The sequence below is a fragment of the Pyrgilauda ruficollis genome, unplaced genomic scaffold, assembly GCF_017590135.1.
Source record: "Pyrgilauda ruficollis isolate IOZ18807 unplaced genomic scaffold, ASM1759013v1 scaffold34, whole genome shotgun sequence".
Lineage (NCBI taxonomy): Eukaryota > Metazoa > Chordata > Aves > Passeriformes > Passeridae > Pyrgilauda > Pyrgilauda ruficollis.
In genome coordinates, this window is record NW_024524822.1 from 5669620 (window position 1) to 5693760 (window position 24141).

The following is a 24141-nucleotide window of genomic DNA, read 5'->3' on the forward strand; positions in this document are numbered from 1 at the left end:
GTCAGGCAGTTTGTTTATTGGCAAATAAGTGCTGAAACCCATGAGCCCCACAAACACAGGTGCTCAGTGCCCTGTTACATTAGAATGGTCACGAAACCTTTGGGGAAAGTGCAAAAGATCAATAAACAAGCAAAGTTAATTCTGACATACCTGGGGAAGGGTGTGAACAGAGTTTGGTGCAGGTGAGTTTCTCTTCCATCCAGCTTGAGTGGAAAACTTGTGACACACCAAGTGGAAGTCCTTTAGGTGAGCTCTAGCTAAGAGTTCATTCCAGAGTGAGCAGGCACACACACACCTGAGCTAAGCCTGGGCTGTGGGGTGTGTGGCCAAGAACAGCTCCTCGTTGGGGGTCACAGCAGGTGGGACTGTCCCTTTGCACTAGAATGCACCAAGTCTGTTCACTGCTGACATGGGAGGGGAAACATTCATTAAATCTGTGATTCAGGGTGGAAATAAAGTCAGGCTAAACATGCCTGGACAGACACACTGAAAGAAAAGCCTGGACAATAACACAGGAGCGAAGCTTGTAAAAAGGCTTGTAAACTTTGCAGTCCAAGAGCAATTTCCCAGAGGAAATGCAAGCAAGATGCATGGTCCCTTGCACAGAGGTTTGGGGTTAGGCCCTACAGTAGCAGGTTGGTCTTCACAAAGAAATCTTCCAGCTTCAGGGGACAGGGGTAGGTGGGAGCCTCCAGCCCCAGGACAGTGACTGTGGCTCTTGGCCTGCAGTGCACTGCTGGTCTCCCAGGGGAGGGCAGGGTGGGTGGGCTTAACAGGCTCCTAAATTTTAACTGCAGCCTCCTTGCCTTGTGTGCCAGTACAGCTCAGAGGGGGTGTGTGGGACACTTCCCTGCTGGAATGCTCAATGGTTGGACAACTGGGCAATTCTACTGCTGGAGAAGAGAGGAGGGGCAGGCAGGCACTGACCCACACCTGACACAGGGAGGTGGAACTGGAGAGCAGCTGCTGAGGGACACAGCTCACTCACCCCAGGAAAGCCACTGGGAGGAACAAGACTAGGGCAGGGAAGGGAAAAAGTAATCAAGGAATCTTGTGCCATCAGGACTAACCTCAAAGCAGGCTGCACTGGTAGGTAATGAATTCAGTCTTGGGTGCCATCAGCCCTTTCCCAAAACCTCACCATAACAGTGTTCCCACTTCTTTCCCACAATTCCCATATTAGCAATGGAGTGTCGGCCCTGAAGAGAGCAATGGTCTCGGATGAGGAAATCCGCATTAGAAGTGCCAGATGAGGGGTGCACTCTGCTTGTACATTCTTCTTCCTTAACATTTAACTTAACAGTTCCAAGTAAGTGACAGGAACTTTCCCTTTCTGGTTCCCTCTTTCCCCTATGAGCCAGTCTGGATCCATGCCTGGCAGGCTGTACACAGTGATCATCTGGGGAGAGAAGACAGCACATTAGACAGGACCTTACTCTGCAGACAGAGCCAAGAAGTTCAGTCAGATGAGGACTGAAAGAACAGTAATTCCTGAAGTTCATTTAGCAGGCATCTGTGCCCTTTCCCTGGAGCTATCTGCAGCTTTAACACAAGATTATGGAAAACTGCCCAGTGATGTCCCTGTTGCTTTATCATTCTCCAAAGTGACTCAAGGTACTTTTACATGTTGCTATGTCATCCCTTCTGAATATGGAAGTTCAGTTTAGAGAAGAGAAAAGTGCCCAACTTGCTGATTTTTCTTTTTGTCTTAGCATGATTAGAGCAGGCCTCTAGCCAGCAGCTTATGCCATGGCTCTGGATAAGCCAGCTGTATTTGAGGGTCACAGTGAAGATATTAAGTATTGGAGTATTTTATTTTGGGTACAGCTGGGCTTCAGCAGGAGGAGTTGTTTGGGTGATGTTAATAATAAATGGTTGTGAGCACAAGCTCACTGCAACTCAGCAGATACTGGTATCCAGGAGAAGACTCTTAATAAAGCAGGTTTTAGGGGCAGGAGAAGGAACCACAGTCCTTGCTGGGCACACCGTGGGCTGCTGGGTAGCTATAGCCAAATCCAACACTCGGGAAAGGCACCAACCTCATCTGCAAGAAGCGCCAGCTCGGTGCTGTCAGCCGCTTCGTAGTCATAGAGGACTCTGGCCCTGCGTGTCCCACTGGCAGGAGGCTTGACTTCATTGGGGTTCAGCACACCCTCTGCCACGGTGTTGGGCATCCCAACAATTGTGGGCACCACTGGAATTGTAGGCACAGCAGGGAGCGTGGCAGCAGCAACAGTGGGAGGAGAGGTAGCGGCTGCGGGAGATGCGGATTCTGCGTTGCCTACGAATGTACCTGAAAATCTTCCAGGGGAGAGAAGAGCACAGCTCAGTGAGGCTCCAGCCCGAGGAACCACAATCAGCTCTTCCTTTCAGCAGCTGCTCTGCAGAGATGAAGCTGAAGAGTTGCAGCCTACAGAGCCAGCTGTAACATACCCACACTGCCCTTCATGTGGGGAAACACCCTCGGTTCTCAGGTGCTGAGACTGCAGCAGGTGACACTTGTCTGCCTACTCTGACTCCAGTGCTCTGTTTCACCACTTGCAGAGTACCAGACTGATGGGTGGCACTGCAGAGGGGGCTGGGCAGGTGCTGCTCTCAGCTCTTTGACTGGCTCCATTGTGCTGTGTCCTTGCCCTGCTCTCACACAGTCTGTGCTACCTGTTCTGCCTGCTAACTCTTCTGGAAAGGGATGGGCATTGGTGCTGTTGGATGCCACAGCTGGAGGCTCCCAGGCTTTGCAGGCTCTCTAGAGAGAGACAGTGATGGAGCTCAGGCTCAGTTATCTACGGGGCTATAGCTCTGGCCCTGGCAGTGATCACACAGAGAAGGCAGAGTACTGAAGGAAGGAGAGCCAGCCCTCAGAGCTCATCCTGGCCAATATCATACTTACATTTCTCCTTTGGAGCTGCAGGCATGGAAAAAGAATGGAACAGGAGTGTGAGTGAGCACGTAGAGTCAACAGCCCCCCCTGGGTCAGGCCTGTGCTGCTGTGACAGTACCAGACAGAACATCCCAGCCCACCCCACGGGATGTGCAGCCAGCAGCACAGAATATGGAATCTGGGATTTGTTACTGCTGCAGCAGAGCATGCTCAGGCTCATTGCTTGGCAACAGGATTTTGAGTCCTGTGTGATTTAACTAATTCAGAGGAAGAATGTTCAAACTCCCATAGCCATCGTGCTTTGAGAGGAATGTAAAAATCCAATGGCAAAGCCTGCTCCAAATGCACCACCAGCACCAGGACTGGTCATCACTGTAAACTCAGAAACCCTGTCAGAGCTGTGAGGGCACTTTATAACTTCTGATGTGGGAGGGGGAAAGGGCCCTGAGCTGGGGGTAAGGAGATCAATAACCCTCAGAGAAGTAAAAGCAATCTCTTGTCTTACCTGCCCAGTTGCTTCTGTAGATCCAGCATGAACTGGTAGCACTGAGCATAGTAGTTGGTCTGAGACTCCACAAACTCGTGGAGACAGCGAAGATGATTCACCTGGAGGGAAGGGGACCATCAGCTTGGCTGAGTTTGGCCGCCAGGCACAGAAACTCACTCGCTGCAGCTACTGCTCCCCTGAGGTACCCCCAATTTACCACCTCTTGTACCCCTATTCCGCATGCAGGACTCCACGATCCTGTGGGCAGGAGCCAGGAGTCCCTGCAGGCCCTGCCAGCCCGGGGCCCAGGAGGACTCACGTGTGTGCTGCTGATCCCCTCCAGCAGCAGCCGCGTCACCTCTGCCTGCCGGTCGAACTCGGTCTGAGTGAGCCGCAGCTCGTGCTCCGCCTGCAAACACACGGGGCTCAGGCAGCACCAGGCAGGAGCCCTGTGCCCTGCAGCCCCCACCTCACACCCCCTCTGGCAGCAGGACCCACGGGCAGCTGAGCAGCAGGCACAAGAGACCCTGGCTTGGGATCCCAGAGGCCTCTGGCTGCATTTCAGCCTGGTTCCTGCCTAATCCTACACTGGACCACTGCAGGTGATGGAATGGCAGCTCAAAACTGATGCATCAAGCAAGGAAGCTCCCACTCCCACAAGACTAGAACATTAAGATGGGGAGGCTTTCTTAATCCTGAGGTATGTGGGAAGTCAGTCCCATGCCAGCTCTGGTGCCTTTAATCCCCTCTTTCTGCACCTGCAGGCATAGGAATGTCACAGCCTCCCTAAGCTTCCCTCTGGAAGTGCAGTGGTTTTGTTTTTATCACCACAGAACAAAGACTGAGGCCAGGCAGCATTTACCAAACTGCTGCTGCTAATTAAATCTGCAATGGAGATGAACATTGCAATCCAACTTCTACCCAAGGGTCTCCTTTGGGGCTAGTTACTGATTCTGAGCCAGGAGGAATCTAACACTGCTGAGTAGCAGGCAGCTCCACAGCAGACTTTGGGGACTCAGACTCACACTGAGACCATCTCTCCCCCCACCAAACAGTGCATTTACACTGGGGCAATTCTGCAGTACCAGAACACCAGGTGGATCCTGGCAAGGAGATCTCCAGAAGTGCTGGAGCCGAGTGCTCTGGTGCTGGCTCTCCTCTCCTGCTGACAGAAAGGGTGACAAGCATCCCCACGTGTTCTCTGCAGCATTCCTGAACACCAGTGCTGGTGTCCTCTTGGGGTGTGCTGTGACTGGTCACAGAAGAGTGACACCCACTCAGCTCCAGCTCACTGGAAAGAGAACCCTTCCCCTCCTCCAGGAGTGTGCAGCCATCAGAGAGCTGCCTTGGTGCAGGGGTTCCTTTTGCTGCTTTGGGAATGCCCTGACCATTCTGGCACAGGACTGACATGTCTGGAATTGAGCCCAGAGCGCTGATCCAGCCAGGCTGAGTCTCAGAGCAGAGGCCACATCACTGGTGACCCCAGAGGAGAGCCAGTATTCCCAGCAGGACAAGCTGGAGGTGCTGCTGGGGCCAGCACAGCTCTCATCTGGCAGCACCATTACCCGTGCAGAGCCAGGCTACAACAAAGAAATGCTTTGACTGTCCTATAATCAGATTTGTCTATTTTAAGCTGCAACTCAACTGATCTATTTTCTTGCATCCTCTGTATGAAGGGGATTATTTAAAGGAGAAGGGGGAATGTAACAGAAAATACCAGTGCAATGCCTTCAAAACACCAAGTGATTCTTGCTCCTGTGAGCTGAGACTCCAATATTCAGAGCTATTTAAACTTGTGCCAGGCAGACCCAGCTCCATTTGGTGCTGCCTGGGATTTGCCTCTCCCTGCCAGCTCTGAGCAGTTGCAGGATGTAATTTCCTATAAAGCCAGAGCTGGATGGTGACCTTCCAGTCTTGTGCTTCTCCAAGACATGGAGAATTCCAACATTTACTTACACACTTCAGTCTATCCAAGCAGAATAACCCAAAGAGAGCATAGAGGAAAAGATTCTTGCATGCTCATAGCTGACTGTAGCCAGCTTGTTTGGTTGAGGGACTGAAGGATTTAAAGAACAGGAAGAGCTGGGTCAGGAGCAGCCAGTCCATTCTGCAGATGCCTTTGGAGTACCAGCAACAGGCTGCTGTCATGCACAGCACACAGAACTTCTGCCATCCTGCACTTCAGGCTTCACAGCAATGCCTGCTGGGGGTGTTCCAGGTGTGAAAGAACAGGAGCCCAGAAGGAGCCTCTGGAAGCTCCATGCAGTGCTGGAGCTCCACACAGAGTTCACCTTGCTCTCAGCCCTCCCTCCATCTTCATGGACAAGCCACACTTCCCTTCCAGAGCCTCCATGGATCAGAAGGGTAAGTGCAGCTCATCCAGAGAGAATCAACTCCATGAGGCTTCAAAGCTCGCCCCTGACCGAGCTGCTCCCTGCAGCAGCTGGGGATGTGCTCTGTCCTTGCTCCAGCTCTGTGTGGAGCCAGCTGGATGGATTAGGCCAGGGGCTACCAGAGGCACATGGAGGATCAGAGCCTTGGCCACAGGAGCAGAACTGATCACAGCTCAACCATCACCTCTGCTCCTGTCACACAGTGCAGGGCTCTGAGTCTCCTTTTACCACACACAGACACACCTGGATGCCAGGGAAGTGTCTCCTAGCAGGGACAGCCATCCCAAGCTGCTGTCATTGCACTGAACCACACAGAGGGATCAGGGCTGGGGCACACAACAGCAGCAGTGGCCCCTGATCCTCCCTGCCTGGGAACAGGCAGGGTTCCACAGCACCCCTGTCCTCTGAACACCCCCAGAAGGTTTGAGCACCATTCCAGCTGGGTACTTACCTTTTCCACCTCGTCGCTCCACAGCTGCAGGGGCCACAGAGCAACAGGAAAGGAGATCAGTGTTGGAGACGTCGTGAAGCACTCGGCATTAACACCAACAGGCAAGGACGCTCCGTGGACACAGCAGGCCAACTCCAGGGACAAGCCAGCCCTTCACCCAGCAGCAGCTGCCAGATCCAAGCCCCTTCCCCTCATTCCTGTACCCTTGAGTTCAGTTTCACAATGGGAAGTCCCTGCCAGGGCTGCAACAGCCACTGCATTCCATGGGCTCCAGGAAAAAAAGGATTAATAGCAGAGTCCTCTGCACAGCAAGGCTCACTTTGCTGGAGCTGCAGAGGCTGGTGTTGGAGGACAGCCCTTTTTTAGGATTATGGAGAGGCAAGTGAGCTTTTTGAGCTCAGGCCACATAGAGGCAAGTGTTCCTCACCCACAGTCCAGAGCAATGGGATAATCCACCCAGCCTGCACTGCCAACTGGCCTGTTGGGCACAGCAAGGAGGAAGCAGGGGCTGGATGCTGCCTCTGAGCCAGGCAAAACATCACAGGACTCCTTCCTCCTCTCCTCATCCACAGGGGCACACTTGAGGCAGCAGAACACTGGACACCTCCAGCTGCTGGTGGGATCTGGCTTCAGGACACGAAGCAATGAACAGAAGTCACACACAGCAACGGCAAAGGGAGAGAGGAGCCAGAAAAACACATGGATCCTTCCCAGAGGTCCTTGGCTTGGCCTTTCCTCAGCAGCCAACTACTGCCTCAGCCCTGGCAATGTGAAATCCCCCTGGATGCAGGAGCACAGCAGCCTGCAGCACCCACACCAGCAGGGCCAGGGGAATGACCCCTGTGGAGCTCAGCTTCACCACCCAGTGTCACCTCTGGTGCCCTTCCCAGCCCTGCAGACACAGCAGAATTTGCACTGGGGGCACCTGTGCTGGACACGGGTGTCAGAGGGAGAGCGGGCTCTGTTTGGAGCAGGCTCTCCCAGCTGAGCTGTGCTCAGGTGGGCTGTGGGAGCCCCAGGGGCAGAGACTTCAGCAGCCAATTTAAGGAGCACCCGCAGGACCTGCCTGCACTGGGGAGGGGTGAAGCCCCTCTTGCTTGATTGGAATTGTTGTACTGGTGTGGGTGCTGAGGTGGGTGTTTTCTTTGACTTTTATGGGGATGTTTTGTTATTGTAAATTGGTTTGAGTAAGGCCTGGCCAACTTCAGCCATGTGTGGGGACACAAGTCCCACTTCTAAGAGCTCCTACTCTGGAAGGAGGTGGTGGCAGTATCCTGTAGGAAGCTGAGAAACAGATCCTGAACTGCTTCTCTGGCACAAGGCCTTTGCCAGCACATCCCCATGCTTTTGGAGCAAGGGGAAGCTCCCCTCTGACCCCAGGCCTTCCACTCAGACACTGTGGACAGTACCTAAGCCCTGGCAGCCCCATTTAATCAGTGCAGCACACACTGAATTTGTTTCTCTCTGTTGCATTTGCTGTGCCACCTCCAGATCTGACCCTGTGGTGCTCTGGGACAGCCCAGCTTTGCCCAGATCTATCCCTGGGCTAAAACTCTGTGTGGCTCCTCTTTGGACAGCTCAGAGGGCAGAAAAGGCCATGATCTGCTGTTGTCTTCCTGCACCCCAGCTCAAGCCAGAGGAATCCTCTTTAAGGCACTCAATGTGTTTTTCTTGGAATCATTCCTGGGAGTACAGCACACGGCTGGGTCTGAGAGAAAGGGATATTGAGGCTTGCACAGCTCATGTACACCTTCTTACACAAAAACAAAAGGTCAGTGTGGGAGAGAGGAGAAATGGCTCCTCAGCCTCCAACTCGTACAAAACAAGGGAGGTGCTTTTTTTTCTTGGATTTAATTCCATCTGAGCCCTCCTGTCATGGAAGGGGAAAAAAATAAAAGCACCATGTTATCCACCTCTCCAAAAACCAACAAAATAAATTTGGAATCCAAATGAGAGCCCAGCTGAGGGCGTGTGGTCCAGGAGAGAGCTGAGCTGTTTGCTCACCTGTAAGACAAAGCTGTTACCTTGGGCACAACCAACCCCTCCCTCCAGAAAGGAGCCGAGCTCAAGAGCCAGGTGAGCAGCAGCCCCTGCTCTGCACTCAGTGCACACTAAGAAGTAGCACAAGGACTCTGGCCTGGAAGAAAAGCAGAGCAACAGGATGAAGAGCTCCTACCTTGCTGCAGTGCCTGACCCTTTGGGATGAATGCTGGGATTTGAGAGCTTGCAGCAAAGCAGCCCTGCCTGCACAGAGCCAGGGAGCAGCCTGGGCTCAGCCTGTTTTGCTAATTAGAGATACAAACTGTAATTCATGTCACCCCTGCCAGTGCAGCTGGACTTCAGGTGGCCCTTCACCCACCAACTGCAGCCTCTGAACGAGTTTTGGAAGCCACAAGGCCTGACACTGGTCAGGCCAGCACCTTTCCCACAGGCACTCCTGGTAGGAGGCCCTGCTGTGCCATCATCAAAGCCATGGGGTCAGTGCTGGCTGCTCTCCCAGAGCCCTGCTCTCACTGCCAGTGCCACCAGCACCAGCAGAGCCTGACGAGGGAGCACTGATCTAGGCACAGATGTCCCAGGGTAGACACTTGTTGCCTAAAAAACCTCTCAAAATCAGTTCTGTTACATTCCTGTATGTGGCACCTGCTCCCCAGAGCAGCTTTGCAATAGAGCAGAAGCAGATCAAGGTGATTTTTGGTGAGGGCTGGATGTGTCCAACTGAGTGTCCGGGCACTCGGGAGATGCCAATGCACAATGCAGAAATGCTGTCTTCAGCTGTGCTGCAGCCCTGGTCTGTTCAGAGGCAGGGAGAGCCCAGTTCCTCTCCTCTGGGTCTCCCAGAGCTCCTGCAGTCCCTTGGAACAGACCTTCCCAAGGGAAAAGCCAGAGCCACAAGCTGGCTCTGAGCTGCAGGAGGGGACAGGAGAACTAAGCAGCTGCTGCAGCATCACCAGCATCAGCTGCTTCTGCAGGACTCTCATCACTGAGCCTGGGACTGATGGAAATTGATTTCTAGTGTTGTGCAAAGCTGTTTCTGATCCCAGCATCGCTCTCCAAGAAGGTCAGGACAGATCCCCCTAGGAACTAACACTGATGCTGTCAGCTCAGACACACCTCTGTCTCCAGATGGGATGGGTTTCCCATTAACCAAATCCAGCTTGTTTCCATTGTGGTTTTTGTTTCTGAGAAGGCTGGGCTGTCCTTTTTCCTATCAGCAGATCCCACTCCCAGCACTTCCACTCCCAGATTATTCTGCTAGCAGGCATCAGTGTTGTTCTGAATGCTACTTAGGAAGCAAGATGATCAGTTTTCAACATTTTAATGAGAAATGTGACATTGTGCAATGGGGAGCCATGAACACAGCATGGGAATTCAATTGCTTGGCCACATCCACTCAGTGCAACAGAGTGGAGACACAGTGGGTTGCTCACCCACCCCAGGCACATCTGGCTGTGCAACAGCTGCCAACACAATGAAACTGTCAAAAATGACTTCTGTTTGCAGAACAGACAAACCTGCACTGTTATTGACACTGCTGGCAGAGAGATTCCTCCACCTTTGCTTCTCTTGACCAGCTTCAAAGCCTCTGACACCACAGTACAGATCAGGCAGTCACATGTGTGATACTGCCCCTGTACAGCTGGAACCATCCAGAAAGGCCACTCTTGGGGGTTGTTCCTCTCAATTGCTCCTCTAGTAATAAAAAACCATCAGAAGATCCCCACTAGAAATGTGGAGGAGGGCTGGCAGGGAAGCTGGTTTGGAAAGCAAGCCCAGCTGCAAAGGGCCAGACCCTGAGCAGGAACCCCCAGAGGGGTGATGTGAGTCCTCGAGGCTGAGCCAGAGCCTGGGCAGCCCATGTCACATTAAAATGTTGAAAACAGCAGAGCACTAGGCCTAAGTCAGGTAGAGAGAGGGGCAGGAAGAGGCTGGAGAGGCCGTGTCCAGGAGGAGGAGCAGCCAGGAGCAGGGGATCTTACCGCTGATGCGCTGGCCGAGAGCACGTAATTACGAGGTCTGGTTTCCTGAAAGTCAGGCACAGCCTGGGGGGGAACAGAGCGTCATGGACAAGGCACCAGAGGAGCCAACAGGAGCCACTGGGTGATGGGTGGAACAAGAGACCAGTGGCTTTTTCCTGCCTGTGCTGGGAGCTTTGCTCAGATTCTGATGAGAGGCAGGAGGGTCTCCTGCCAGCTCAGCTCAGGCCTGTGCAGTGGAGGTGGACTGGCTTGGGCAGGCACACTGGGTTCTTCAACAGCAGACCCTCCTGCTGTCAGGACTCTGCCTGCACTTACAGCTGTCAGCTCCCACAGCACGATCCCCAAGGCATTCCCATTGATCCCCAAGGCATTCCCATTCCCTGGCAGCCAGCAGGTTGCTCTGCTTGCATTAGCTCAGTCCTGTGGGCAGGACGTCCCTTCCCCTTGTCTCCTGCCTACGGTCACTGCACAGGGCCTTGCCCTTAAAGCAGGAGTGTTTACCAGCACTGGAGCATCCTCCCACAGTGCCTTCTACTGCTCTCACTCTCTCCAAGCCACATTTCCTCCTTACAGAGCCACACCTGCTGTTTTCAGGAAGGCACATGGCTTAGCTAAGCCAGGTCTAGCCAAAGGCAATGTAGGAGTTTTCATCCCAGAGGTCAGGAAACCTCCAAAGCACCTTCTCCATAGCTCAACCTCTGCCCTGGGGCACCAAGACTTGAGCACTCCAGAGATTTCCTCCCTGGAAGTGCAATGGATCCAGTCCACCCCCACAGTTATGGGCTCACTAACCACCACAGAACGTGGTGCTTTTATTCAGCTAAGCCCAGGCCTCCCCTGGGATGGCCTCTGGCTGCAGCACTACCCAAAGAGACAAACCAAGGAGCAGCCTGACACCAGGAATCCTCCTGGCCAGCCCTTTCTGCACACAGGCTGCTGTGTAGGGCTGGCACAGTCCTGCTGGATCCCAGCTCTGGTGTTAATCCCCTCAGGCCCCTGGTTCCCTCTCCCAGGTTAATCTCCCTGCTGTCACCCAGATCCACTTATACACACTGACCCACTTTGCTGGCCCCAAGCAGCCAGCTGGCATGAGTGACCAGTGTGTGGAAGAGCAGGCAGGCAGCCCCAACCACTTCTTTTTTTTCATACCATTTAGGAGTTTTAGGGATGGCTGGAGGAAGGAATAAGGAGGAGCAATTCCTACTGCAAGTTAAACCTGAATATAGGGGAGAAAAATGCACCAGTGAGGTTTGAGCCAGCATAGCAAGTAGGCTGGACTCCTCCCTGTGGGGAGAAAGGATGTTTCAGAGAAACAGCTGCTCATGCTTTTTGGTTTTTGAAGATCAAGAGCAACTGAAGAAACCTCTCCTCCCATTCCCTGGTCTCCAGGGAGTCCCAAAACCAGTCACAGCACATGGGATGAAGGAGGCAAGCTTCTCTTGTACTTCTGTGCATGGAGAAGTTGTATTTGCAAGCAGTGGTCAAAAGGGACCCACCTCCCTCCCCCTTCCACTCTGGTAGTGGGCAAAAGGGGCAGAACAGCAGCACAACCAGATCACCCTGCCTGTCATTGTCTCTGGGCTGCCCTTCCAGAGAGGGACTGGCCACCCAAGCCCACCTCCTCCTGCCTGCAGCTGGAGGAGCCCGAGGGGATCTTCAGGGGAGCCCCTGCCTCTCTTGAGCACTGCTTGCAGGCAATGTGGATGGACCCAAGGGATGCTCCAGAGGGGCTGCAGGCAGATCTCTGACACTCCCATCCTTCTGGAGCACCTTCCCAGGCAGCCACAGCCCTGATCACACTCAGAACATGCTGCAGGGCCAGTCCCGATGGGACAAAGGAGATATGAATTTTCTTTTTAAAAATGGGAAAGAGACAATGAGAGGTGTTAAAGGAAAAAAAAAATCACAGCACTGTTAGCACAGTCAATACTCACATCTCCCTCACACTGAGCAAATCACAAAGAAACAAAACAAAAAGGTTAGTAAACAAAACAGCATCAACAGGAGGACAAAGCACAGAGTCCGTGGGAAATGCACAAGCCCAGGTGCTCCACAGCAGCTCACGGGTCTGGCAGCAGCTCCAGGGGCATCAGGAGACAGAAGCTGTGGGAACACGAATTTGCACTACAGAGGGGAAAGAGCAGCAAGAGAGAGGTGAGCTGGGAGAGCTGGGATACTTCAGCTTGGATGGGGAGGTGTGACACAGGACTCCAGGCATGTCACAGGGAATGCTGTGATCTAGATGAGGTGTTTAGAGCAGAGGAAGCAGCTCTCCCCAGTGCTGGGAGCTTCCACCTTGTCATCCAGCACCCAGGGAGGCACCCAGAGCCCAGGGACTCCACCTTAGGCTGAGCTGGCTGAGATGGGTCCCCACAGCAGTAGCTAAGTGTGCTCTGCTGCTCTGGTCAGTGTTTCACCCACTCTGCTACTTTGAGGCTTGGCTTGGGGAGGACACCCTGGAAAGCCTGGATTTGCTCTGCACCTGCCTAGGGCACCCCAAAAGTTCCAGTGGGAAACAAAGCTTTTCTTTTCCAGCTACAGGGGAGTCCTAAACCAGGAGAGTGTGTGCAGGTGAGAGACCTTGGGATCACCTCCTGGAGGAAGCAAGGTAAAGAAGGCACAAGGGAGGAAGCACAGGAGGTATCTGAATTCCTGCTCTGAGCTTAAAGCAATGGCCACCAGTTTCCCCTGAGACTGGGGGCACTGTCCCCTCCAGAAGGGAAATGGGGATTCATGAAGTTACTTTCAGAGGATCTGGGGGGCCTGACTAATTAGAGAAGGCTTTTTTAAAATGGCAGCTACTCCTGTTCACAGCTGTCCTGTGTAGGTCTGAGCACTCTGTCAGGGCTGCTGAGCTCAGCACAGCTTCCCCATCTGCTGTGGATGGGACGGGAGCTGGAGGAAAGGGAAACACCTGGGAACTGGCTACCCAGGGAGAGACAAGGCCAGGGGCCCAGCTGGCAGATGGCTAGAAACAGGCTCATAGCAGGGCTGCTATCCCAGTGCATCTCAGAGACTGACTGACAAGGACAGTCTGATTCTGACTTGCACACATTTGCCAGTTGAGCTCCTGGCCCCAAGGCAAAGCAGAACTTGGCAGGTCCTTGTGCCAACAGCCAGAGCTCTGCAGGATGAGAACCAGCTCCAACCAGGCCCTCCAGGGAACCCATCAGTGCCCAGTGTGGTGAATTCCCCAAAGCCAGAGGGCAAGACAAGCCTGTAACTAGAGCACATGAACAGAGTGAGCAGAGAGGCTCAGGGACAGACCTTGTAGCCAGTCTGACCCTGGCCACCCCTTACAGGCTCCCACAGCACTCCTGCCTGGGAGCTGCCAGAATCCTAACTAGTCTGACAGGCTGGCACTGCTGCAGAGCTCCAGCAGCCTTTCCCTTGTGCACCTCCCAGCTCAGCTCTCTCTTGGCTTCGTTTAAGGTCCCCTGTGAAAATTAGCAAGTCCTCAGAAGATGCAGCCTTTTAGTTACTAGCACAACTCATCCAGCAGCCCTAATCAGTCAGGAGGCAGGAGCCTGGGTCAAGTGCAAGTTTCCAGACTCCAGAAGCTCAGAACTGTTTGCTTCAACAATTCCCCCAAGGGAGGGCATCTCAGAAACAGGCACAGGGCTCCTGCTCCCAGTTCCCTTCCACCCCAGATGAGGAATTCCCACACCCATGCCTGCCAGAGACAGGACACAGCAGGGTAACCTAATTTTTGACCATGTGAGCTAAGCCCTGGGGCCAGGAGGACGGGGAGGGAGACGAGGGGAGGAGTTACCGCTGCTTTTGCCTCGGCAGCTTTGGCCTTCTTCAACCTGGCTTTGCAGGCATCCAGGTCCAGGCGTCGGTTCTGCAGGATCCTCCTCTCTTTCTGGAAGGGACAGGAGATGGCTCAGAGCACACTGCTTAGAAGCAAGTTGAGGAGGGGGTGTGGTATCACCTAGGAATCGAATCTATTTCTTTATTAAAAGATGCCAGGGAGAAAGAACCAGTTGCTATGCTCATCTCCTTAGCAAGAGTTTTGGTGCTGGTTGCCAGGGATACAGGATAACCTCCTGGAAACAGGGCAGCCTGTGATGGGTGGTGCCCACAAGCTGCAGGAGTGGAGAAATGAGTTACTTTCCTCTTGCACATCATCTGGTAACTCTTCCCTATCAGAGGGGGAACCCGAGCAGATCTAGGTTGGTACTTCCTCATCCTTGCATTCTTTAAGGGGAGAGGGATGGAGTCATCCTTTATCATAGGGAAAGAAAAGGGGTTCTCTTAGCTCTGTTTCCCTCTCCCCCTGCCCTCCCTGTCTCCAGGGATGTGACAAGCTTCCCCTTCCCTGGTACCACACTCACAGAGATGGTTCTCCAGTCCCCCTCCAGGAAGTTGCGCAGCGGGGTCAGGAAGCTGATGGAGGCAGAGCGGATGAATTCCCGTTCTGCTGCGCCCAAGCGCCTCTGAGTCTCTCCAACTTTTATCAAAGTCTTTCCTGCAACAACAGGAACCTTCAGCTCCAGAGAAACCAATTAACATGTGTTGGCTTCAGCCAGCTCACCCAGAGCTTCCACACTGCCATGCTGGGGGACACAGGCACAGCTGTACCGGCCTGGGCAAGGTGACCCTGCCTGTCCCACCCCAGCTCCAGCCCTACCCACTCTGCTGTTGGCCTGAGGCATCATTTCACTGCTCCCAGGGCAGCTCTGATCTTATCTACCTGCTGAGGCACTCATGCCACTGATGTACTTTACTGCTGTACCTGCTTGCGCAGACTGATCCTTCTTTGCCTCGTAAAACAGAGGCACAGGAACAGAGCAGAAAATTAAAAAGCACCAGAGCAGAAAACATGAGTTGATTAGGTGGTGTTGGCCACAGATGAAGCTACAGCTGCTCTGGCTGTAATAGGACTCACTATTGAACAGCTATTGATTTGGAGAGCAGGAACCAAGCTCATGGCAGGGGCAAGGACAGCTGGAAGTGAAGGCTGTGTCTGTGTGCAGGTCTGCTGCTTAAAGAAGGCCAAACCTCCCCCAGGAAGGGACAACTGTGAGGATTTAAGAGCAGGAAGATGTTCTGTGTGGTCAGGAAAGAGCCCGCTGCAGACATTTCAATGCAAAACAGTATTAGGGATGTTCTTTTGGGAAAGGATGGATTCCCAGGACTTCTTCATTAGCCAGGCTGACTTACCATAAGGTGTCCCTGGCCCAAAGTCATTGGCTGCCTCTGTCATGTACTGTGCCAGCAGCTCCCCGTTGGTGACCCGGGAAGGCACCTTCCGGTCAAGCTTCTCATACAGGAATTCTTCTACTCTGGCACCTGGAGTGGGGACACCAGGGAGGCTGAAAGAGGGTCCCTGAAGTGGGATTCATGATAGCCCAGCCCATGCAGTCCTCAGTGAGGCTCTGGGCAGCAGGCAGCAGTGCCAGGAGCAGGTGTCCCTGCCCGGGGCACTGCCAGGCTGCGAGGTGCTCTCAGCTCACAGGGAACAAGGACAGGCCCTGCAAGGACACGTTTGTCCCAAACCCCACCAACTCCACAGGGCTCCCTGCCAGAGGCCACGTCTTTCAGCACTGAGCTGCAAGTGACATTTGTCCTTCAAGCCTTAGCAGAAGCTGGACTTACTGGGGTTTGGCTGTAGCAGAACTTCAGTCTGACGCAAGATCTTCTCTGTCCAGTTCTTTGTGCAGTCTGCCCTGGCCAGGAGGTTTTCAAAGTGGGCATCAAGTTCAGTCTTCTCAGCCTGGCCCAGCTTTTCTTCAGTAAACTGCAGGAAGAAGGCAGTCATTAGGTCTGTTCTTCCAAAGCAGACTGACAGTGTGTTAGAGAGATAAGGGACAGTGAAGCTGCTTTTGTCTTGTGTGTTTACCTTGGAATAGAGCTAAAAACCCTTCAAGGTATCATTCCTTTTTCCCAGGCATCTTCCAGGGGAAGAGGGCAAATTTTTTTTGCCCAAGAGTAGAACAAGCATTGGGCTAAAAATAGACTCCAGGTCTGAGAGGTGTTCCAAAATAAGTAACTTTTAATAAGGTCTAGTACAGAAATACTCCAGTGGTGAGGGATCTATTTAAATATGCACATGGCTTCCACTGCTTCATGCAGGAGAGCAACAGACATCCTTCACATGAGGGAAGGTGCTAAATCCCTTCATCTCCTACTGACCACTCTGTGTCCTGCAAACCCAAGGGGTCAGGAATGCCACTACCACCTGAAGTCAGGAGACTCAAACTCAGGATTTAATAAAACCACTTCCAGCAAGTGACTCTTCTTCTGGGCCACACTCTGAAGCAGGGAATTGAAATATAACACTGTCCAACTCTTCTCAGCACTCAGACAGACTGAGACTCATCGTCCATACTGGCAATGGACAATCCCTCCCTCTGCAATTCCTTTTAAGTCTAAAATTAGCAGTAGGGAGAATGAGGTGGTGTTTTCACACTGGGCATCTGACCAGGTTTGTCAGATGCAGCCTCAGATGGCCTGGACACCCTCCATTTCTGAGAGAGGATATTTCTGAGGGAAAGGGATTTCTGATACAAGAGCCCATTCCCTCTCATCCCATCCCCATTTCCCACTTGCTCCTTCCAGTGAAGCTGGCCAATTTCAGTGTATTTTTAAGCACAATTCCCTGCTCTTGACAGAACCAGCATCTTGTTGGATCATGTTAAAAGACCCTTTGGACAGCTGTGCCATTTGGGGTCCAACAGAGGCTCCAGATGTCCCTTAACCCTTGTTACTGGTCTCTGATGCCATTGCTGAGTCACCAGGACATGGTGCTGTGCAACGCTGGCACAGGCAGATGCCAAAGATCACAGCCTGGCTAAAGCTCTGAGATGAAATGCAGCTCCTGTCTCACCTACCTCTGGTACCCTCTCCTCTCTCTTTCCCTACTCCAGAGCTCAGCTCTAGCTGGGCTGAGATGTCCCTTCCATGGGGTCTTGATCTGGGGTCTGCTGCCCTTCCTGAAAGGCTTCCTGGCCAGTTCTTTCCTTCCCCACCCAGCCCAGTGCTGGGAACCAAGTGAGATAAGGAGAGCCCAGAGCAGGGCCAAGCAGCCCTTGGAGTCCTGTTACCAGATGGCTGAGATACACACGGCCTCCAGGTATGTTTACACAGCGACCTGTTTGGCACCATGGAGCTCCAGCCACTGGTGCTTTGTCAGATGTGGGTGGTGACAGGTCCTCAGCTGCAGGGACAGGGATCTGTCACTGGTCTCTGCACCAGAGCCCCTGGTTACTGCCATGTAATTTTACCTAGGTCTTGCCATGGTCCCCTGGCCACTGCTGGACAGGGGTAAAAGCAGATTCGAGGTGAGAGGGTGTTTGTATTGTTTGGTCTGTGATTTCTTTGGGGGTCACACACGGCTCTCAGTGGCTGAGGCTGCTTTCCTCTGTCTGGGAGCCCAGGGCTGTTTTCAGACTCTGCCAGGCTGGGCTGAGTCACTGCCATGCAGCAAACTGGGACTTCCCAGGTATCTGGCACCAATTCTTGAGTCATCTGTTAAAGATCTTTCCTAAACAAGACTCTTTGATGCAAAGGTAAGTCTCTCTCACCCCCCTTTCCCAGACAGCATTTTGAGACCTCATCTCACTTTCAAGTCCAGCTCCTTTTCCTGCAGTTTAGGCTTATCCTGCACCAGCATCTGCCCTGGAGCTGTCAAACCTAAACCCAATTTCTTTTCAGCTGAATTGAGTCAGCTTCTTACAGCATTGCTGCAGTGCCAGATCACTGCTGAAGCCCTCCAGCATCTCCACAGTGCTACTGCCACTGTCCTGAACACTCCAGCTCTGGGGTCCTTTGCTCTATTAGCAAGTGACATCTTTGGCACTACTGTCCTCTGTGGCTGTTTTGTGTAACCCAGTGCAGGGGTCACAGCTCAGCATTTGCCAGAGCTCAGAAACTCAAATCTTATCTCAAGTCAGGCACTGAAGCTGTTTGTCTCACAACAAGGCTGGGGGCAGCACCAGGATCACAGCAAGCCTGGGGGTGCCTGGCAATGCCAGAAGGGGAGGGTGGGCAGGAATCTCAGCCACAGCCCCTGGCTCCAAGGGGTCAGGCCAGAAGACAATCTCTCATTCAGGCTTTCTTTCAGGGCTGGAAAGGAGGGCATGAAGGTCGGGAAGCGGGTGCAAGGCACGGGAGGCTGTGACTCCAGTGACACTTCACTCCCTCAGTGCCTCCCTGAGCCCTGCCCAGAGCTGGATGTGCTGAACCCAGCCCAGGCACAGCCTCGGGGGGTTGGGGCCTCACTGCAGGGGCTGCCCTGGCTGCTGTCCCTGCCCAGTGTCACTGATCCAGCTCACTTTGACCTCTAATGTGACTTTTTAGACCTATCAGAGAACTCACCTGACTTCACAGCAGTCGTGGGGATGTGCCATGAAGTGCAAGGAGAGCAGGGCCACCTGCTGCAGGGGCAGCCTGCCATGAGACCAGATGAAGCTTCTCCTGGAAGCACAGCCAGCACAGGAGATTACAGGTAAATTACACTGACCCATGAGCTTGTGTTTTTGTCTGCTGCAAGTGGAAATCTGAGATTTTGAGTGGCAACAGATCTCAGCTGCTGGTCCCTTCTTACCTGGCTGCCCAGAAAAAAGAAGGGTAGAAGAACAGCAGTGTATGAAATTTGGCTACTCAAGCACTTCAGGCAGAACTCCCCTGTAAAGGATTTCTATTCTTTAGAATCTGTTTTCATAACACAGAAATTTGATAAAAATACTTCACTGTGACACCAAGAGATGCAGGAAAAATGAACTGATCATACTCAAGCCTCCTGACTGTAAAAAGAGATTTTGAGTATTTTATATCTTGCTGCTCCCAGACTAGAATCACTGCTGTCTTTTACAACAGATTGCCACAAATGGGAGTGATACTGGGTTTTGTCAAGTTGATTTACAGGCTTGGTGCAGATCCCTGGGGAGAGAGGCAGGGCTGGCAGAGCACAGGCAATTGCAGTGCTGGGAAGGAGCTCCAGCTCCTCCATCCTGCCATGGCACAACTGCTCCCATTTGTTTTCTAGAATCTGAGGAGTGGGTCAACAGCTCTGAAACAATTCCCAGCTCTGCATCCCGGGATCACGAGCCAGGTGGCAGTGCTGAGGCTGTTCCCCTGCAGGAAACATCCCTGCAGCTGACCCAGAGCAGGTGCTTAATAATGCAGGGCAGCCTTTTGTCAGTGCCACTCTCTCTCTCCAGGAAGAGCAGAGCTGTGCTGCATTCCAGGACATGAATAATTCAGCCAAAGGTTGGGTTTCCTCTGGGAGGCTTGGCTGGCCAGCAGGAACAAGAGATGCTTTATCAGGGCCCAGATGGGCAAACAGGGTGACCCAGCAGGAGCACTTGGGCCACAGGCCCAACAGGAGCATGGATGGGCTGGACTGCAGTTAGGGCAGCTGTCCTAAGCATTCACAGCTTGGGGAAAAGCCCCTTCCCCCAAGAGAGCTGCCAGACACAAGTCTGGGATGTCAGGAGGGTCAGCAAGTAGTGCTGAGCTGGAGGGGCCCCTCTGCACCACAGGAACAGATCAGACAGGCCTGTGACTGAAGGACAGAGTTAGGCTTTAAAACAGCCCATGCTGAAAGCACCAGCACTTTCCTTTCCTTAAAATGGGAATAAAATCCCAGTATAACAAAAGCCCAGGCCTGTGTGCTGTATCTCTGACAGGGTGGCTGCAGCCCCCTTGCAGAGGATCTGGTGGCAGAGCTCAGGCCCTTGTACCACTTGCAGAGTCCCCATTTTATCCAGCTGCATGTCACTTATGACTTTCCACTTTAAATGACAAAGATCAAACCTGGGCCAGGAGACTTAAACCAGGAATAGCTTCCTGTAGCTGCCAGTAGATTTAAACTGTTGGGTTTTTCAAAGACTCAAAATGTCCAAAGCACAGTAACATTTGCTCTTTTGGTGATCAAAAGCACAACAGAGTCAGTTGAGCAAATCTGGCTCCCCGTTTGCACAGGGCTGCAGTAGGAAAGAAGCCACAGCCACTCAGCATCTGAAAACTACCTGCTTTTCAGCAACTCTGGACCAGCTAGAGAGTCTGCTCCAAGTATTTTGTCACCAGGAGGCAGGAAAGCCAGGCTGGGAGCCAAGTGAAACTGTGCTAGAGGACAGAAGGAAGCCATTAACAGGGACAGCTTGGTTAACTCACGAGCAGGCATTCAGGAGAGCAAAAGCACTGCGGTGGTGGGTGACCTTGGCTGGACGTGAGGTGCCACCAAGCCTCTCTATCATTTCCCTCCTCAGCAGAACAGGGGAGTTGAAAATAAGATGGAAAAACCTCACAGTTCAAGATAAAGGCAGTTTAATGAAGAAAAAGTTGCATGTGGAAGCAAAGGAAACCAAAAGATTTTCTTGCTTTCTTCCCATCTGAAGTGATGAGTGACCACTTCCCGGGAAGCTGGGCCTCAGTACGTGTCCAGGTTACTCCAAAAAACAAATGTGCTCTACAATAATGTCCCACCTCCTCCTCTCTCTCAGGTTTTATTGCTGAGCAATGTCCCATGGTATGGAATATCCCTTTGGGCAGCTTGGGTCAGCTGTCCTGGCTGTGTCCCTACCAAGACCTTGCCCTTTCCTTGGGTCACCTTCTGCTCTCTCAACTTTTAAAGTGTGAGCACTAATAAGGCTGGCAAGCAGAGGGTTTATTTTATCTACTAATTATAAAAGTCTATTTTATCACCAGAGTTCAGGGAGCTGGGGGAGTCTGTCTGTCTGCAGGGGCTTCAGGATGAGTCAGTCAGCCTCTAGCTGTTTTAGTAATGACATTAGGGGAGGATAAGCACCCAAAAGCTGCATTCACCCTTGGGTATTTTCACCCAGAGCCTGTTTACAACAGAACTGACAAAAGACAGACACCTACCGTTATTTCCAGACCTCCCTAAAAGAGCCTGGCTTGCAGCCTGTCTAGAACAGAGAAATCCAGTGTGTGACCACAGAGCTTCCAGTGGCCAAGCTTTGGGATCAGACCCACTTATGAAAAGTGGAAGGTGCATCTGATCCAAGACAGAGGCCCTCCTTCAAGTGAGGATGAAGAGTGAGGAGCCTGTCTGCAGGTGCTGCATCCCCTCAGAGAGTACAGATCTGATGGCTGCAACTGGTGCAAGTGTCAGCAGAGGCCACCCTCAGCTGAATGCTGAATCCCACACAAGCTCTGTACCCTTGCAGTGCCCCAGCCTAGAAGCTCGTTCCCTGCTCCCAGGGTAGCAGGGCTGTCACTACTCTCCTACCCCAACCTTCCTGTCTGCTCTGCTTTTCTGGAGGAGTTCCATGACTGAAGCCTGAGCAAGGAAGAGAGCCAGGTAAAGGAAGCAGTGGGTTTGAGCTGTTTTGATTGGGTTTTGCCGTGAGAAGCCTAGTCCAAAATCATTCTGCCAGCACCTCTGTTGGGTTGTATTTGACAGATTTCAAACCAGCTCCTGCCCTGAGCCAGCCCAGAGGTGTTGTGCTGACCATGTCTCCTTTCCCCCTGGCTGAGCCCCAGTTCCAGTTCAAGTGAAGCTCCTGTGCTGGTCAGACAGCTCTGCCAGACAGCAGGAGCAAATGCTGTCTGAGTGGAACAGCACATAATGGCCAGTCCATTTATCTCCCAGTTGCTGCAGCTCCAGTAAAACATCACTTTGTTAAATGCCTGGAGCTGGAGAAAGCATCTCCAAACACTACAGAAAACAGCTTATTCTAGACAGCTTATTCCCATCCTAGAAGATCTGCAGTGCTAAAGAGGGCTACAAACCCAGCCCTTACTGCCCACAGCAGAGCTGAGCAGTCAGTGGTGGCTCTGGGGGAGATGGGGCAGGGCTCACCCACTCCAGGGCTCCGTGGGCACCCAAAAAGGCTGAATTCCCCCAGCAGTGACCCCTCATGAGGTGGTTTTCAGCCTCAGAGATCTCCTTCCTTCCAGCTCCCCCTCCTTACACACCTGCTCGCTGTCCACAAGTGCCAGTGCTCATTTGGTTTCAAGAAATTACTACTGTAATTAGGCATATGAATATTCATGTAGGAGACAGTGGAGTAGGTGTAGCAGGCAGCAGCCACGATTTATAAACGCCTCCTTGCTCTGGAATCACTGTGTGCAGACACTGTTCCCAGGCCTGTCTCCTTCCTACGCCTTGGAGCTAAAAAACACTTATCAGAGACTTACAATAAGGCTTCTAAACAGAAGATTTCTCTCCAGCATTTCTTCTGAATCCAAGGTCGTTTGCATGAGAACAGCATCTTTAGGTTTTCCATCTGCTCTTTATTTTGCACCTGTAGTTAATATCTCCCTTTTTCATAACATATGACTCACTGGCACGGTTACAGGAGGTGATATCTGCTTACAGGAGACCAGTGCCCAGCAGAGCCAGAATTACTCCACTGCACAGAAGGTCTGGAACGAGGCAGCTCTGCTCTCTTTGTTTACCAGCCCCCACACAATAGGCAGAGCGAGAAGCCCAGTCCCAGAGCCACCAGCTGGACCTCACCTTCCAGGCAGGATCCCAACCACTTCTGACCTGCCTCTCTCCTCTCCCGGCCAAACAAGAGCAGCTTTTCACTCATTATGCCCAAGAAATAAATACACTCAGCAGCTCCATCTCACCACCTGCTGCTCATGTGTACCCAAATTTCTTCACAGCTCTGGGGGTTCATCCCCAGAAGCTCCTGATCTCAAGTTTGTGAATATCAGAATATTTTGAAGGATCATTGAAGTACAACTCCCGTTCCTGCACAGAAAGAGCCCCAAGAATCTCCCCTGTGCCTGAGGGTGTTGTCCAAACTCTCCTGGAGCTCTGCAGGCCCCGGGACTGTGACCATTCCCCGGGGACTGTTCAGTACCCCACTGCCCTGTGGGGGAAGAACCTTTTCCTAATTCCACCCTAACCCCACCTCAGCTCCTGCCATTTCCTGGCACGGTCCTGGTGCCTCAGCAGTTCCTTCCCATCCCTGAACATCCCAGTGTTTTCCCAGGGCCTGGGACCCCCTGCTCCTCCCCAGGGGCTGAAGCGCAGACCCGGTGCGGGCACCTCCAGCGACAGGGAGCATCCCACAGGATCCCAGAGCGGCTGGGGTTGGAAGGGACCTCTGGAGGCAGGGTCACCTGGAGCAGGTGGGTTTGGAATGTCTCCGGAGTGGGGACTCCGCGCCATCCCTGGGCAGCTCCTCCAGATCGCTGCATCCCTTCCCGGCGGCTCTGGGCACGGACAAAGGAGCCGTGTGCCAGCTCACACAGCTTTGTTCCTTTAAGGCCAACCAGCGCCAGGCACGGCTGTGCCCCGCTGTCCCTCCCCGTTCCGAGGGCCATCCCCGGGGCTCTCCCGGGACCTTCCCCGGCCCCCCGAGCCACGGCCTGGGCGATGCTCCCGAGGGGATGCACCTGCAGGGTGCTCCGGGAGCTGCGGCTCCACCAGTGCAGTCGGACCCACCCAGCTCCGACCTCCCTCTCCAGCCTCCCCGCCCCGAGCAAACCCCCTGCCTCCGCCGGGCCTAGACCCGCGGATCGCCCGCCCCGCGGCCTCCGGGCGGTGCCGCCGCCGTGGCGCCCGCCCCGCCTCACCTGCATGGCGCGGGAGAAGAAAACCCCCGCGTCCGACGCCAGCTTCTTCACGTTGAACTCCATGGCGGCCCCCAAGCCGCCCCGGCCGCGCCGCGCCCCCGCTGTCACCGCGCCCGCCGCGCCGCCGCCTTTTATAGCGCCGGGTGACGCCCGCTCCGTGTCTCTTAAAAGGGCTGCGGCTTCTCACAGAGTCCGTGAGCCCCGACAGCGCCTTGGCGGGCGGGGGCGCGGGCGGCGGGCGCGGCCCCTTTAAGCGCGGCGGCGGCGGCGGAGGGAGCTGTCAGCGTCCGCCAATAGGAACTCGCACCGCGCTCCCCGCCCCTTCCCTTCCCGCTCCGCCGCCATCGCCGCCGCATCCCCGAGCCGCGCGCGTTCCGATTGGCGCGGCGGCGGGCAGCTTTCCGCTCTGATTGGTTGGAATGGGAGCGGGGGCGGTATCGCCGCTT

At 53.5% G+C, this 24141-nt stretch overlaps 1 protein-coding gene across 6 annotated transcripts; it reads right to left on the reverse strand.

Annotated features, from left to right (window-relative positions):
• On the reverse strand, positions 1–23864 carry SH3GLB2 (SH3 domain containing GRB2 like, endophilin B2). 6 transcript variants are annotated; one of them, XM_041474856.1, is made up of 12 exons: positions 23696–23864; positions 15794–15935; positions 15359–15487; positions 14530–14663; positions 13965–14057; positions 10193–10255; positions 6213–6236; positions 3688–3777; positions 3387–3487; positions 2891–2905; positions 2040–2301; positions 1–1399 (listed from the first exon to the last, which is right to left on the reverse strand). In XM_041474856.1, exons 1-12 carry the CDS (start codon positions 23756–23758, stop codon positions 1292–1294), a joined length of 1224 nt encoding a protein of 407 aa, XP_041330790.1. In that variant the 5' UTR covers positions 23759–23864; the 3' UTR covers positions 1–1291. The 6 variants fall into 6 exon arrangements, with proteins under 6 accessions (XP_041330790.1, XP_041330792.1, XP_041330791.1 ...); XM_041474858.1 differs by lacking the exon at positions 10193–10255; XM_041474857.1 differs by lacking the exon at positions 2891–2905 and having other exon boundaries at positions 23696–23861.
• Positions 23865–24141: the final 277 nt, after the last annotated feature.